Source organism: Ctenocephalides felis, unplaced genomic scaffold, assembly GCF_003426905.1.
Source record: "Ctenocephalides felis isolate EL2017-DRISC unplaced genomic scaffold, ASM342690v1 CF-g0.4_SCAFFOLD_03571, whole genome shotgun sequence".
Lineage (NCBI taxonomy): Eukaryota > Metazoa > Arthropoda > Insecta > Siphonaptera > Pulicidae > Ctenocephalides > Ctenocephalides felis.
In genome coordinates, this window is record NW_020539725.1 from 41,309,870 (window position 1) to 41,325,003 (window position 15,134).

The following is a 15,134-nucleotide window of genomic DNA, read 5'->3' on the forward strand; positions in this document are numbered from 1 at the left end:
CAAAGTTGCAATATAAAAATCTAAAAACTGATTAATATTTTAGCAACCTCTTGACATTACTCTAATTATCGCCCTTGTTGGAAAAAGGTTAGGCTGGAACTTTCAGATTGTTCTGGAACTTCTACAAAGTTCTTCCATTGCTTCCTATAAATTGATGATCATAATTTTGAAGAGTTTCATTTGTATAGTATATAAATTAATTACTTAAAAACAAAAATGGCTACAAATGAAAATGAAAAATTGCAAAATCAACCTAGACAGCCACAAAGTTTGCAAGTAAGTTTATTAATTTTTTATATCTTAAAGAAAATTTTGTTTTACATTTGCTATTTTTTAGGGTTTGATGAAATTTGCTATTGAAGCAGGAAGTGGCGAAGATACGACATGTAATAATAACTTTCAACCTATGGATGCTGAGGTATAATTATGCATTCCGTTTAGCAATAAACAAATTGAGATACATTAAATTTATTATTTTATCAAATTAATAACATTATAAACTGATGTTATAGGTGATCATTACTTCTTTAAATGCAGTACATTATTTTAATTTCTTTAATAATAATGCATGTCATTTAGTAACAAACTAATATATCAGTCATTGTCCGCAAATTCATTATTTGATAATAAGCCTAAATTTACCATAATATATTAATTAGCTTTTTGTTCTAAATTTTTATATAATATTATTTAGGTAGTGATTCAAGTGGTTATTGTAACATTAAATTATTTCTAAATAATATTTAGAGACGAGCATTCTTGGAAAAGACATTGAAAAGTCTTACAATTGATATAATTGAAGTGCTTCAAAAATGTATTTCTACACTTCATAATAACAAGGATAGTGCAGACCAAAATGAAAATGAATGTATTACTGCTTTAGAAACAATACAGGACTACGTTGATAATATAGACACTGCAAATGGTATGTATCTTAATTAATATTTAATTTTATTTGAAGGTAAAATCTAAATTTATTAAATACATTTCAGATTTTTTTAAAATTGGTGGATTCTCAATATTACCTATATGCTTAACATCTCCTTGGCCTTCAGTTCGTTCACACGGATGTGAGCTTATAGCAGATTTAGCACAGAATAATCCTTACTGCCAAGAAAATTTATTAAAATGTAATCTTTTACGAGACCTTTTCAAACTGCTTTCTGATGAGAATGTGGTTGCTGTAAAAGCTATGTATGCAATCTCTTGTGAGTTTCTACCATGGCGTATATGTCTTTGAACACATGTTAAAAAATTTTATTTTGAGATAAGTGTATTATTTACAGGCATGGTAAGAAATTATGATCCAGCATTGCAATATTTGTTGGACAATGAGGGATTTAAAAGTATCATTGAAGCTATTGGATCAAAATCTTCAACTGATAAGCTACAAACTAAAGGTGCCTTTTTGCTCAGAGCCCTTTGCCTCCAAGACAATAGAGTCAGAGGTAAATATCTTGTTTAACAAAAAATTTAATATTATTCTAGTTTTTTACAAGTACTCATTAAAAACAGACTAAAATAATTTCAAGGATTATCATAATTCATTTTATTTATTGAATTAAAAAAATGATTACATTTATATAGGTGAACTGGTTCAATTAAATGCTGTGGAACAGTTAAGTTTAGCCTTAAAAACTTCAAGTGATAGTCGTGAACACATTATGTCAGCACTTTTATCAATTATTTGTTCTATGGAGGCAGAAGAGTCTTCAAAGGATTTATTAACCATGGATTCAATAAGCGATGAAGTTTTATCAAGAGCTAAATGTCCAGATTTGGATTTAAAGGAAACATTAGATAAATTCATAAAAGACAGTGAAAATAAAGCAGAATTGCAGGTAACAATATAATATATCAAGTAATTAATGAATTTTGTGTGAAAATTTATGATTCTATCAATTCTAACGAATTAAAACAATTTGAATAGCTGCAAAATTTAACATATTATCTATAAGAATATGGTTTTGCAATACTAACAAATGTTTTGTAATTTTTTGCAGGAGGTGAATGACTACTCAAAGAAACTGCGGAATTTAATATTTAAACAAGAATAACAAGAAATAAGATTGAGATTTATAATTTTATTTAAATAAAACAATTATGTTAATAATACAAATTGTATTAATCCTGAATAACCATGCTCATATTATTATTCTATATTCATTTAATTCAAAATGAAATATTTTCAGTTCAAATACATTTGGATGTTACCAATTTCAATCTTACAATATATAGTTTTATTAATTTTACATAATTACACATAATTTATACCAGACATCGGCAACCTACGGCACGCGTGCCAGGCTTGGCACGCGACGGCGTTCTGCATGGCACTCTACAAAATAATCAGGGCAATCGCAAACATGGGGAGTTATTTCCGAACAAATGTATATTATGTTTACTTATCTATGATCGCAAATATATCGAGACGAAGTGATTTTTAAATAAGAAAAACTGTTGAAATATAATTGTAGTAATTTTACACCCATTGTAGTATTGTTTACAAACATGGTAGTAATTTCACACCCATTGTAGTATTTTTACAAACATTGTAGTAATTTTACACCCATTGTAGTATTGTTTACAAACATTGTAGTAATTTTACACCCATTGTAGTATTTTTACAAACATTGTAGTATTTTTACACCCATTGTAGTATTGTTTACAAACATTGTAGTAATTTTACACCCATTGTAGTATTTTTACAAACATTGTAGTAATTTTACACCCATTGTAGTATTTTTACAAACATTGTAGTAATTTTACACCCATTGTAGTATTGTTTACAAACATTGTAGTAATTTCACACCCATTGTAGTATTTTTACAAACATTGTAGTAATTTTACAACCATTGTAGTATTTTTACAAACATTGTAGTAATTTTACACCCATTGTAGTATTGTTTACAAACATTGTAGTAATTTCACACCCATTGTAGTATTTTTACAAACATTGTAGTAATTTAACACCCATTGTAGTATTTTTACAAACATTGTAGTAATTTTACACCCATTGTAGTATTGTTTACAAACATTGTAGTAATTTTACACCCATTGTAGTATTGTTTACAAACATTGTAGTAATTTTACACCCATTGTAGTATTGTTTACAAACATTGTAGTAATTTTACACCCATTGTAGTGTTGTTTACAAACATTGTAGTAATTTTACACCCATTGTTGTTTCGTTTACAAACATTATAGTAATTTTACACCCATTGTAGTATTGTTTACAAACATTGTAGTAATTTTACACCCATTGGACTTATGTACATCAAATTATCAGATATTTTATAGAGATTTTAATACTGTGTACATATTTTGTGTAATTTTTTTTGGGTTCAGTACCAAGATTTTTAATTTCAGTATGGGAAGTTCTAGCAATTTGAATTAAGGCACGATGCAATGCACCGCACTAGTTAATAAAAATGTTTAAAGATAAATTTGGTTATAATTCTTCTCCCCCAGAATCTGGTTATATATTTCAGGCGGCACCCTGAATCATATTGGTAGAGTGGCTCGGCACACCACAGTTAATAGCTTGCCGACCCCTGAGCTATACTTTAAAATAAAAACAAACGCAATTGGCAAGTTAATGTGATAAATCAAAACGGTTATACGAGTACGTTAGTTATCCTTATTAGAATCAATCAAGAATTGTATTCGATTCCAATTAGAAACTAGTGTCGACACCTATTGCTTTGCTAGCGTTTGATATAATTTTTCTTTGAACATTATATTTATTATTAATCAATTACAAATTATATTTTCCAACAAAAAGTAAATTTCTATGCTTATATATTGTTTAATTCTTTTGTGTTGCACAAGTTGATTGAATATTTTATTAATATTCTCCGGAAGCCGATAAGATGGATTAATTCATACCGCCATATTGGATTACTTTTGTGGGTGTCTCATAGTTGAAGTTGACGGACGTAAAATACTTGGCTGATTTTATTTATTCAAGCTCAGTATTTAGTGCAGTTCGTTTAATGATGCATTTCAAGTAACATCAAATTTCCAGGGCGAGGATTGATTTGCTAGTTGGAGATGTATGTATTGAAAATTTTAAACTTATATTAATTGTTCTATTTTAAATATATTGCGCTACGTATCAATGACAGTTGATAGCGTTGGACGTTTATCGCAGTTTCGCTTTTAATCTTTTTGTCTGCTCTTGTATGAACTTGCTTTATACGCCTATTTCATCATTTATGTGTTTTTCATACTTTGTATTGAATTTGATAATAATGTGCGATATTGATTTGTGCTTTGACGTCTGAGGTAGATGTTTCAAACTTCTACATCTTATGGAGACTTTTTAATTCATTTTTTTTACATTGAATATATTGCAGTGTGCCACAAAACTAATTCCAAAACTTTAAATCTTTAGGGATATAAATATAATGAAAGGATATACAGTAGAATTGAACTTCACATATAGGGCTTATCTCTATGTATTAAATGTAATTTACTACTAAATTGGTCTATATGATGTATATGATCATATACAGATATGATCGAGAGATATTCATTAGGGAATTATAATTGTTGGAATGGTTTTATTGAACCTTCATTAATTTTTTGCTAGATTTGTGAGTTTGATAGATAAAGCAGTACTTCAATTATCTAATTCTAGTGGAATAAACAGCGATTAACATAGAACAATATCCAATTAATTAAACAGTCAAATTATGATGTTCTAGAAACGAAACTTACACTAAACTTATGCAAAAATATTTATCTATGTTTGCTCTCCTTCTATTTATATTAAACTCTTAATGTGTTTCCAATTTTATTTTACAATAGTTAATTATGTAGATAATCTAGTTCTTTCTTTCAGCCAATCATCCAAAATGATTGGAGGTTTGTTTGTGTATAATCACAAGGGGGAGGTGTTGATATCTCGAGTATATCGAGATGATATTGGCAGAAATGCAGTGGATGCTTTTAGGGTCAATGTGATCCATGCTCGCCAACAAGTTCGATCTCCAGTTACAAATATTGCGAGAACTTCTTTTTTTCACATTAAGGTGTGTAAAGTATAACAATTGTTCAGTTAATTGGTACATTTAATGAGAATGTTTAATCTGGTGTCTTTACATTATTCATTAGTAATTTTTCTTTTAATCTAAACAAGTTAATATTCCAAAGTTTTTTGTGTTCATTTTTATTGCAACCTATTCATAATATAGATGTATTTTCTAATATAATACAGTTATATTTTAATATTCAATTATCAATTTGTAAATGGATCCAGTTATCCATTTTTTAAATGGATATCAATGATTAAAGGATAAATTTGAGGTTTTCCATATTGAAGTTCAAATATACATATTTGACTTCCTATTTTATATATAAAACTTACATTTACATATCTCATTGTTATTATAAAATATCTGCAATAAAAGCAATACAAATAACCTATTTAAGGAATATTATGTTTATATATATTTACATTTATATTTATGTGTAAAAACTAATTTTTATCATTTTCTAATTATCTGTAGCGTGCAAATATATGGCTTGCTGCAGTTACTAAACAAAATGTAAACGCTGCTATGGTTTTCGAGTTTTTATTGAAGATCATTGAAGTAATGCAAAGTTACTTCGGCAAAATCTCTGAAGAAAATATCAAGAATAATTTTGTTTTGATTTATGAACTTTTAGATGGTATGAGCATGATATCTTGATTATTTCATTACATATGAGTTTAACATGCCTTGTTTTTAGAAATACTTGACTTTGGTTATCCACAAAACTCAGATACTGGAGTTTTAAAAACTTTCATTACTCAACAAGGTATTAAATCTGCTTCTAAAGAGGAGCATGCACAAATAACATCTCAGGTATATGCAATGTTTTTGTATATGAAAAGATTATAATGAATATGATAATCTGTCATTTTCCATTTATTATTTGCAGGTAACTGGTCAAATTGGATGGCGTAGAGAAGGAATTAAATATCGTAGAAATGAATTATTCTTAGATGTCTTGGAGTATGTTAATCTATTAATGAGCCCTCAAGGTTAGAATCTGTTTTGCTTTTTTGATTAAAGGCAATAATTTAAACTTATTTTTAAATCTTACAATGTTCCATTTATTTATAAGAAAATATTATATTAGCATTTTATTATTATTATTCATACATTTTTTTTATATCAATTATTAATTCTATTTTTTTTTTAATTCAGGTCAGGTCCTCTCTGCTCATGTAGCCGGAAAAGTTGTTATGAAATCCTACTTGTCTGGCATGCCAGAATGTAAATTTGGAATCAATGATAAAATTGTAATGGAAGCCAAGGGAAAAGGTGGTTTGTCCGGAAACAATGACTCAGATCCTGCACGGTCTGGTAAACCAGTTGTTGTCATAGATGACTGTCAATTTCATCAGTGTGTCAAGCTATCTAAATTTGAAACTGAACATTCAATTAGCTTCATTCCACCTGATGGAGAATTTGAACTAATGCGGTAAGTAGAAAAAACTTTTTGTAAATGCTTTAATGCCATTTCTGATCTTTAGTAAATAGATATTTATCCCAAATCTTTACATTTTACCCTATTTATTGCTGTATAACTTCATAATTTAAAGTTTATCAATGATTTTTATTTTATTGTCTTTAATTACATTAGTTATTGAATTATTATTTTTTTTCTATATTAGCTATCGGACTACTAAAGATATATCACTGCCATTCCGAGTTATTCCCTTAGTCCGAGAAGTTGGTCGCACTAAAATGGAAGTGAAAGTGGTTTTGAAAAGCAATTTTAAACCATCACTTCTAGGACAAAAAATTGAAGTAAAAATTCCTACACCATTGAATACATCTGGTGTGCAGTTGATTTGCTTAAAAGGCAAAGCCAAATACAAGGCATCTGAAAATGCTATTGTATGGAAGTAAGTTTTAAATTATTACTAAAATACTATTTGAATTATTGGTTAAAGATTTGATTTATTTTTTTATTTTATTAAATTTATTTACAAATTTTTTAATTGTTCAGAATAAAACGAATGGCTGGTATGAAGGAAACTCAATTGTCTGCTGAAATTGAGTTATTAGAAACCGATACCAAAAAGAAATGGACGCGCCCTCCAATTTCAATGAACTTTGAAGTTCCATTTGCTCCATCTGGTTTTAAAGTATGTTTAATATTTACGTTTTTGGGATATTGAATTATTTTATTATTAATATTTTTATTAATAAACTCGATCTCATTTCAAATAGGTACGGTATTTAAAAGTGTTCGAACCAAAACTGAATTACTCAGATCATGATGTCATAAAATGGGTTAGATATATTGGCCGAAGTGGTTTGTATGAAACTCGTTGTTAAAATATGAGGTTCGCATCGATTTATGACAAATGCAATGTCCAAGATTAAACCCAGAACTAGAACTGTACTAAAAATTGCCAATCATCAAACATGATCTTCATATTGATTTATGAATATATCAACCTTCAAAACAATCTGTTTGATATAAATTTGGCAAATTATTAAAATGTTAATGTTTTTAATTTTTAAGAATCTATTATACTTTGAATTCTTGTATGGAGAAGTATTGTTATAAGTATGGAGTCTTATTTGTATTGGATATTAAGAAATCTCACAGTAATATAATATTGTATAAAGTATGTAGATACTTCAAAAAACTAATAATATATAATTGTTAAAAAATTTAAATTTGTTCATAGGTGCATTATTAAAAATATAATTTAATGAACTGTTGATAAATATTCAAAGGCTTTGTCTATCTTTTTTTATTTGAAATGACCAAAAGATATGTTTGCCAGAATGTATACCTAGGAACATAGTTGTTCCTGCACAAAAATTTGAAGTTGACTATCACTTTATTACCAGTTAAATAATTTTCATAAATTTATTTGTTGTCCTGTAGCCCATTAATTAAATACGCAAGAAATTCATATCATTATTATTTCATAGCTGAAAGTATTTGGTATATTCATTTACTATAAATACATTTGATTAGATATTATGTATATTTTAAATGTGAATTCTAGAATGTTATTGTTAGTAGAAATTTTGCTTGCAAATTGCTTGAAATCCTAGCTTCATATATAATGTATATGTATAAACTCTGAATAGTACCTAACAAGCATTGAATTAGTTTAAGAAAAATGCTCTTCTACTATCATTCCAAATGAGATTCTTGTTTGAATCTATGATATAAGTAAAATGATGTAAAATAATAAACTTAATTTTTGTTGTACTTCGTTTTTTATTGACATTTTTTTTTCATTTCATTCAATTTATTTAATTTTTCATTTTCTTTATTTTTAGAATTAATATATGAGTATAGTATAAAAATTTGAATCTGTACGAATATAAAAATACATATCGTTAGTCAAAAATTTCTTAATATAATTTCTCGAAAGCTTCAGCATTTTTATTATTAAGTTTGGTATAATTTTTATTTAACTGAAAGTTTACTCAAATACTAATTTATTAACAGTAATAGATCATGTTATTGAAATTCAATTCAAATAACATCTATACTTATTGAGATACTGTTCCTATTATATGTTATAAGCCAAAGAAATAGCAATGCATGCAGTGAACGTAACATTTAACTCAGAATTAAAAAATCAATACATAACAATTTAAAAAAATATCAATTCAAATAATTACAATAATAATAAAATTATTTTTAAAAAATAATGGAAATGAAAGGATTTTTTTATACTAAAATTATTGCTTATTAGTTGGAGCAATACTACTTGTAATGGAAATAGTGGTACGAGTAGTACATTGATACACCTAGTAATTTGCTGAATTATTGTTAGAAAAACTAATTATTTTATGAAGAATATAATCTAATAGATTTTTAAATGTTCTATAAAAAATATTTTGTATTTAAATTATACATGCTTGAAACGTAAACTTTGCATAAAACCGGTAGTGCAGCCATTCCTATTAAAATATATAGGTAGGTTGTCTTATTATTAGATATTTAATATTTATTTATTTTACCGATTTAAATTCCGTGATAGATATGAATTCATTTGTAGCTATAAATGTTTAAGTGAATTTTATATCTTTTAATACGTTTGAAATATTAGTTTTATATATAATTACTGAGGTTGCTAATATAAAACTAAGCAGGTTTGATGAAATAGGGCAGATTTAAATTTAAAATTTCTATAACTCATATAGGTGATACAAATATGCCATAACATATGTGTTACATTTACATGCATATATGTAAACTTTATACATACACAATTTAATGTAATTCATACTTACTTACAAAATTATTATTTTTATTTGGATTTTGTACAAAAAGTTTACTACTATTATTAATATGTATTACACTCATATAAGTTTTAGAAATTTAAAATTGAAATCTTTACATTTTTTAAAGTTAACTATATATTAAGTAAACAATCATTTACAAACCTCATCTAATTCTAATTCTAATTTTAAAATATATATAAATGATATAAATTTTTCTCAAAAATTTAATACAGGTTTTATTTTTGTGCAGTAAGCATAGATAAACATGTATAATGGCAGTAAGTAAGAGCAATTAAGTCTTTTTGTTATTTATTCACTGAAAGTTATGAATGAAATAAATAAAATCAAATAAAATATTCCAAATAAAAATATACTTATTGCTTAAAATTAATAAAAGTTGTTGGTATTTTGCGATAAATCTATTAATTTTAATATATATATATATATATATATATATATATATATATATATATATATATATATAATATATATATATATATTGTTATAGGATCATTGTTCCGTTACTGTTAATGTACAACTGTAACTGATAGTGTAAAACTGGTTCGTTTATAAATTATTATTTAATATTGAAGTTATCAAATTATTAATCGTATAGTATGTTATGTATGTACATGGTATATAATTGTTTTGTGTCGACCGTCGAAAACTAAACAAAGCAGGTCGCCACACGTGTTCAGGGCATGCGCAGGCGGCAGCAAGAAACGAGCGCTGTCATGGACTCCACAAGAACGCTCGTCAAATTATTTCGCAAAACAAACTAACTTTTAACCACGATTCATCAATGATTATATGATCAAAGTTAACGTCAAATCGGACATTACATTCGGGACATTGTTAATGATGTGATATTGGTGTATTTAATCGTGATTGTGACCGTAAATAAAGTTGATTTAGTAATTTCTGCTCCGAGCACTCAACGTCAAATCGCGGATTCCCGGCTGACAGGGGTGTAGCGGCGGAGTGACTTTGAAAAGGTAAGATGTTTATTTATGTTTGATAATTATATTTAGAATTTCGATCCACGCGCCTAGAATATTAATCTTACAAAACACTCGCTAATTAAATATACACGGGCATTCTTCTATAGCACATGCACGAGGTGACGAGCGAAAAAAACTAATCATATTTACTATTTATAATTCAAATATTTTGTCAAGCAAACAAGTTTTATATACTATATTAAAGACCTTATTTCTTTACCAAATTTTTTTATAAAACAAAAAGTTTTTACAGTAAGTTTTTTCTTGTATAGTTAGTGTTACTGATGGTAACTTTTTGTAAACCAATGTTTATTCACTAATCGTCAGCATTATTCAATAATTAACATCCCGTAGAATAAGTTATAGTAATCGCAACAAAAACTAGTGGGGCGCATGGCATCGTGCCTTAAGGCAAATTGCTGGAACTTCCCGTACCAAAAATTATTAATTTTTTAAAAACGATTAACATTTTTGAACTATAAATTCGACAAAAAATTACTTTGTTTTGAAAAAAAAAAATTGAAAAAAATGTTTTCTTTATTTTGACATATTTTGGAAATGTTGAACTTTTTTTCAAAGCAATCGTACTGCTTTGACTGCATAGAGACAAAACGTCAAAGCGCGTAAGCACCGCGTCGCCGTCTACCGGATAAACATTGGTACGGAAACCATAGGAATGTAAACACAATTTATACTTATTGTTAAAATCTCTATAAAATATCTGATAATTTGATGTACATATGTCTAATGATCATTTTTGACCGCCAAATGGCATTTTTTTTTACTTTTTTTATTAGATCTCCAAAACCGCTAAACCTGCCTTCAATCAATCAATTCTTCATCTTGTTAATACAAGTAAAATGTTTTTTAACTTCCCGTAAGGCAAGTTATAGTAATCGCAAAAAAATCGAAAATGAAAATTTTTATATATCTTTACGTTTCAAAGGTTTCTGAATATTTTGGCACCCCTTAGAAAAAATGAACGTATGTGTGTGTGTGTATGTGTATGTGTGTATGTGTGTGTGCGTGTGTGTATGTGTGTGCGGATACATATTTTCGTCGACGATTTCGGGAACACGGATCAACCGATTTGAGTAATTCAAATAGCATTCGAGTCGTATTAATGGGGAGACGTGCTGATTAGTTTTTGGCAAAGGCAAAAAGTGCCAAAAATGGTAATTCAGTTTTTGAGATAGCGGAGCGTCCGATTTGAATAATTAAAAAAATATTTTATGAACGCAAATTGTTGGCAAGGCAGGTCTAGTGGTTGTGGACATCCTATAAAAAAAGTTAAGTCATTTGATAGACAAAAATGATCATTAGACACATGCACATCAAATTATTAGATATTTTATAAAGATTTTAATGATGGGTACAAATTTTGCAATTTAATGGGTTCCGTCTGTTAGACTGCGACGCGGCGCTTACGCGCTCAATATTTCATTTCTATGCAGCTAAAAAGTTAAAACCTTCAAAATATAAAAAAAATGTTTGAAATTTAAAAAAAGGTAATTTTATCAATAATTTCAGAATTCTCAAAAATCTAATGTTTCAGTTTTCAAAAAATTTTAAAACTTTTAATTTTCGGTAAAGGAATTTTCAACAATTTACCTTAAGGCACAATGCCATGCCCCACTAGTTAGTTTTATCATTTTCGAAAAATAAATATAATAACCAATTTCATGTTATACTTATTCTAATACATATATCTATTTAAATAATGATAGATTCTTTAAAAATGATTCAAGAATACAATGTTTTGAATAGATCGCATCGTTGCTTATAATCTGTTCAAAAGTTTGCATGATTGTTGCCAATTTCATGTGATGATCAAGTTTCGATGGTAGTTGAAAGATATGATAACATCTTTTATAAATGCTATATTTGAGTCATTGTGAATTATATATTTAGAATTTTAACATAGCTCATTTGTAATTAATAATTGAAATGATTCACCGCATTCCAAATATTTTAGAATTATCAGAATATGCCAAACATGTTTGAAAATTCATGGAAAATCATTATGCCATTAAATTCTTTTGGGTTAATATTGATATTAAAATACATACATATTTCTATATTTTATTTAGGTAACCGAAAGATTGCACACGTAATGTTATCTAATGTTTTATATTTACACAAAATCGAACAATGAACAATGTAATATGTTTTGTAAATACTATTTCCTAACTTATATACATGTTATATTAATATATCAAAATATTGTTTTAGTATTTGAATATTATTTCCAAATAATAGTATAACATACAAATACACACACGCATATATATATATATATATATTTAATATATTTAATATATATATTCAACTATACTGTTTTTTGAATAGCAACTATAAGGTTTATAAGGTTTATGTACATTCTTAACTTAGTATCTCTTAAAAGCAACTCAGTGGTCGACCATTTCCTTTTTTCCTTGAAATCATATTGAAAATTTAAGATTGTGAAAATTTTATATCACTTGATATCAAGCTGGGTGAGATGGGCATCATACCCATCATACCCGGAATCAGTTGCAAACCCACGTTTTTACTCAGGAGCAAGTCAATTACTAATTAAGTATAAGCCTGTATCGAATTAAACTGACAATTAGAAACAAAATTTTAAACAGGAAAAGAAATAAAATGAAAACAATATCGCGCCTATTTGGGTAATTATACTTCAATTGGCAGACATCTTTGACTATTTTCTAATTGTTTTGAACAGCAATCAAAACTTAAGAATCCTAGAAGCTATTGGGCTAATTTGACTTAATACTATGTCAGTCTGACAGATGGCAAACCAAACAATTGTCTTGTCTCTGTGTGATAAGTTTTATTATCACAATTTCTGCAATAGGGCGAATATTTTATTGATGCAGCAATGCCGGATGAGGGCTATTTTCACTTGGCAACATATTGCTATTTATATTTCCAAGTGAAAATAGATGTCACTACTGCTTGACATCAGGCTCCTTAAAGTGGAATCGAACCCGGGACCCAATATTAGAATGAATACAATATTAGAAAGGGACAATATGAATACATCATATTCTAATATTGTCTAGGCCGGGACCTCTGATTCAGGTCAATGTTTGACAAAATAATTTTAAATTCAATCTATTATATCTAGGATGGTATTGAATAATTAGCCAAAAACCTTCTTCGAACTACCTTCGCACGACATTTTGTCTGAGTGAGTCAGTAGTGAGTTTGCAAAAATCAATTTTTATTATTTCTAGCACTTGTAATTGTTTCGGTTTGCATAGAAATGGCAAATAATTCTTGCTCTGCACGTACTCTGCGCCTAAACTTAGAATATAGTAGCGCAGATAGCCGCCCTAATGGCCTTACCGATGTTGCGGCGACACGCCAATAATGGATCTATCCATCTAATATATATATATATATATATATATATATATATATATATATATATATATATCAATTAATATATCATTTTTTCATTATATAGAAATTTTAATAATTGACATATTTTTGAAACATGGATTTCTTTTTTATAATTGCCGTGGTTGTGGCGTAGTCCTCTGGAAAGTGGTTTAGGATGATCCTTGAGATCGTTTTTGTAATTGTCTGAATACGTTCGTATTTGTGTTTATATCGGCGTCTTTATGTATTAATTCAATACGGTACATATTTTTGAGCATTAGATTTTTTTTTAAAAAATTATTTTGGCATCTTTGAATTTCTATCACGTTGGATTTCGAAGCAGATCCTTACAGTAGTACACCGTATGTCCAAATCTTTAACATGAAGTGCATTAATATAGCATTTTGTATTGACAATAATATATTTACTGCAGTAGTGATAATATTTCACTGCTGTAATTCCACTACTTAACGTACTAAATAATAGAAATTATTATATAACAATTTTAAGCAAACCGACTTAAGGGCCGATGCTATATAGAACCTCCAGAATCACTATATAAAACTCAAAGAAAATGTTTTTGATATTTATTATTATTTCTTCAACATGTTTTATCGGAATCATTCACCAAATTGGTGTAATTTGAATAATTAATAACCCATGCCAGAAACATTTAACATCAGTATACTCATTATGGTGAATTTACATATTTTGATTGAAATCTATCAGTTTTGTTGCATATTACTAATCGATATGATTTAATTATATCATAATGGGTATTTATAACTGTGATGTGTCACATAATATTAATAGTTAAAATGTACAATAAAATAATATTCAGGGCGAATCGAAATGGATCACTGGGATTAAATATGAAAATCTAGATAAAATACTTCTTTGGCATAGATACATTTATTTTGCATTATTATAACTTGTTGCCTTAAATAGAAAAAAAATAGCTTTTTCCAGTATCGTTTGAGAAATCTTTGTTATTATTGTTATCTAGTAATTTTTACACCTGTCCTGAAATAGACAATAAGTAAAACTGTAGAGAAAACATTACTTTCAGAATACAAAATCTTCTGATCATTATAGAGATTTTGAATATTAATTTATTGTAATGTAACATTTTTTTTCAAATATTTGTGTAAATTTTTTATATATTCTTTCTAGTTAAGACAAAAAGCAAAGTAGAGGCATAAGGCATCTCCATATATTTTCGACGATACATAAGCCAAATAGAGTTAATTTGAAAATGAACTAGTTATTATAGTCATATGTTTGCTATATGTCAAATATGAGAGTTCGCATAAAATCTTTCATCCAGAACATCAAATATCTACTGAAATAGATTAATTTTAGCAATAAAATAGAGTTTATGAGCTATCAACATGCGTAATGTCACAATCAAATATAACTAACGTGTATTCGACATCAAACTAATAAAATCAATCTATAGTAATAGAATAGGGTCGTAAATTGTTTAATC

At 27.5% G+C, this 15,134-nt stretch overlaps 2 protein-coding genes across 2 annotated transcripts; both read left to right on the forward strand.

Annotated features, from left to right (window-relative positions):
* The first annotated feature begins 10 nt into the window (after positions 1–10).
* Positions 11–2,074, forward strand: LOC113385306 (hsp70-binding protein 1). The gene is made up of 7 exons (XM_026623147.1): positions 11–276; positions 338–418; positions 748–925; positions 993–1,208; positions 1,287–1,448; positions 1,588–1,841; positions 2,004–2,074. The coding sequence occupies exons 1-7, from the start codon at positions 217–219 to the stop codon at positions 2,055–2,057; spliced, it is 1,005 nt and encodes a 334-aa protein (XP_026478932.1). The 5' UTR covers positions 11–216; the 3' UTR covers positions 2,058–2,074.
* A 1,700-nt stretch (positions 2,075–3,774) lies between these two features.
* Positions 3,775–7,914, forward strand: LOC113384561 (AP-2 complex subunit mu). Its single transcript, XM_026622297.1, has 9 exons — positions 3,775–4,055; positions 4,847–5,036; positions 5,514–5,676; positions 5,737–5,852; positions 5,929–6,031; positions 6,198–6,474; positions 6,668–6,901; positions 7,006–7,144; positions 7,230–7,914. Exons 2-9 carry the CDS (start codon positions 4,860–4,862, stop codon positions 7,335–7,337), a joined length of 1,317 nt encoding a protein of 438 aa, XP_026478082.1. The 5' UTR covers positions 3,775–4,055; positions 4,847–4,859; the 3' UTR covers positions 7,338–7,914.
* Positions 7,915–15,134: the final 7,220 nt, after the last annotated feature.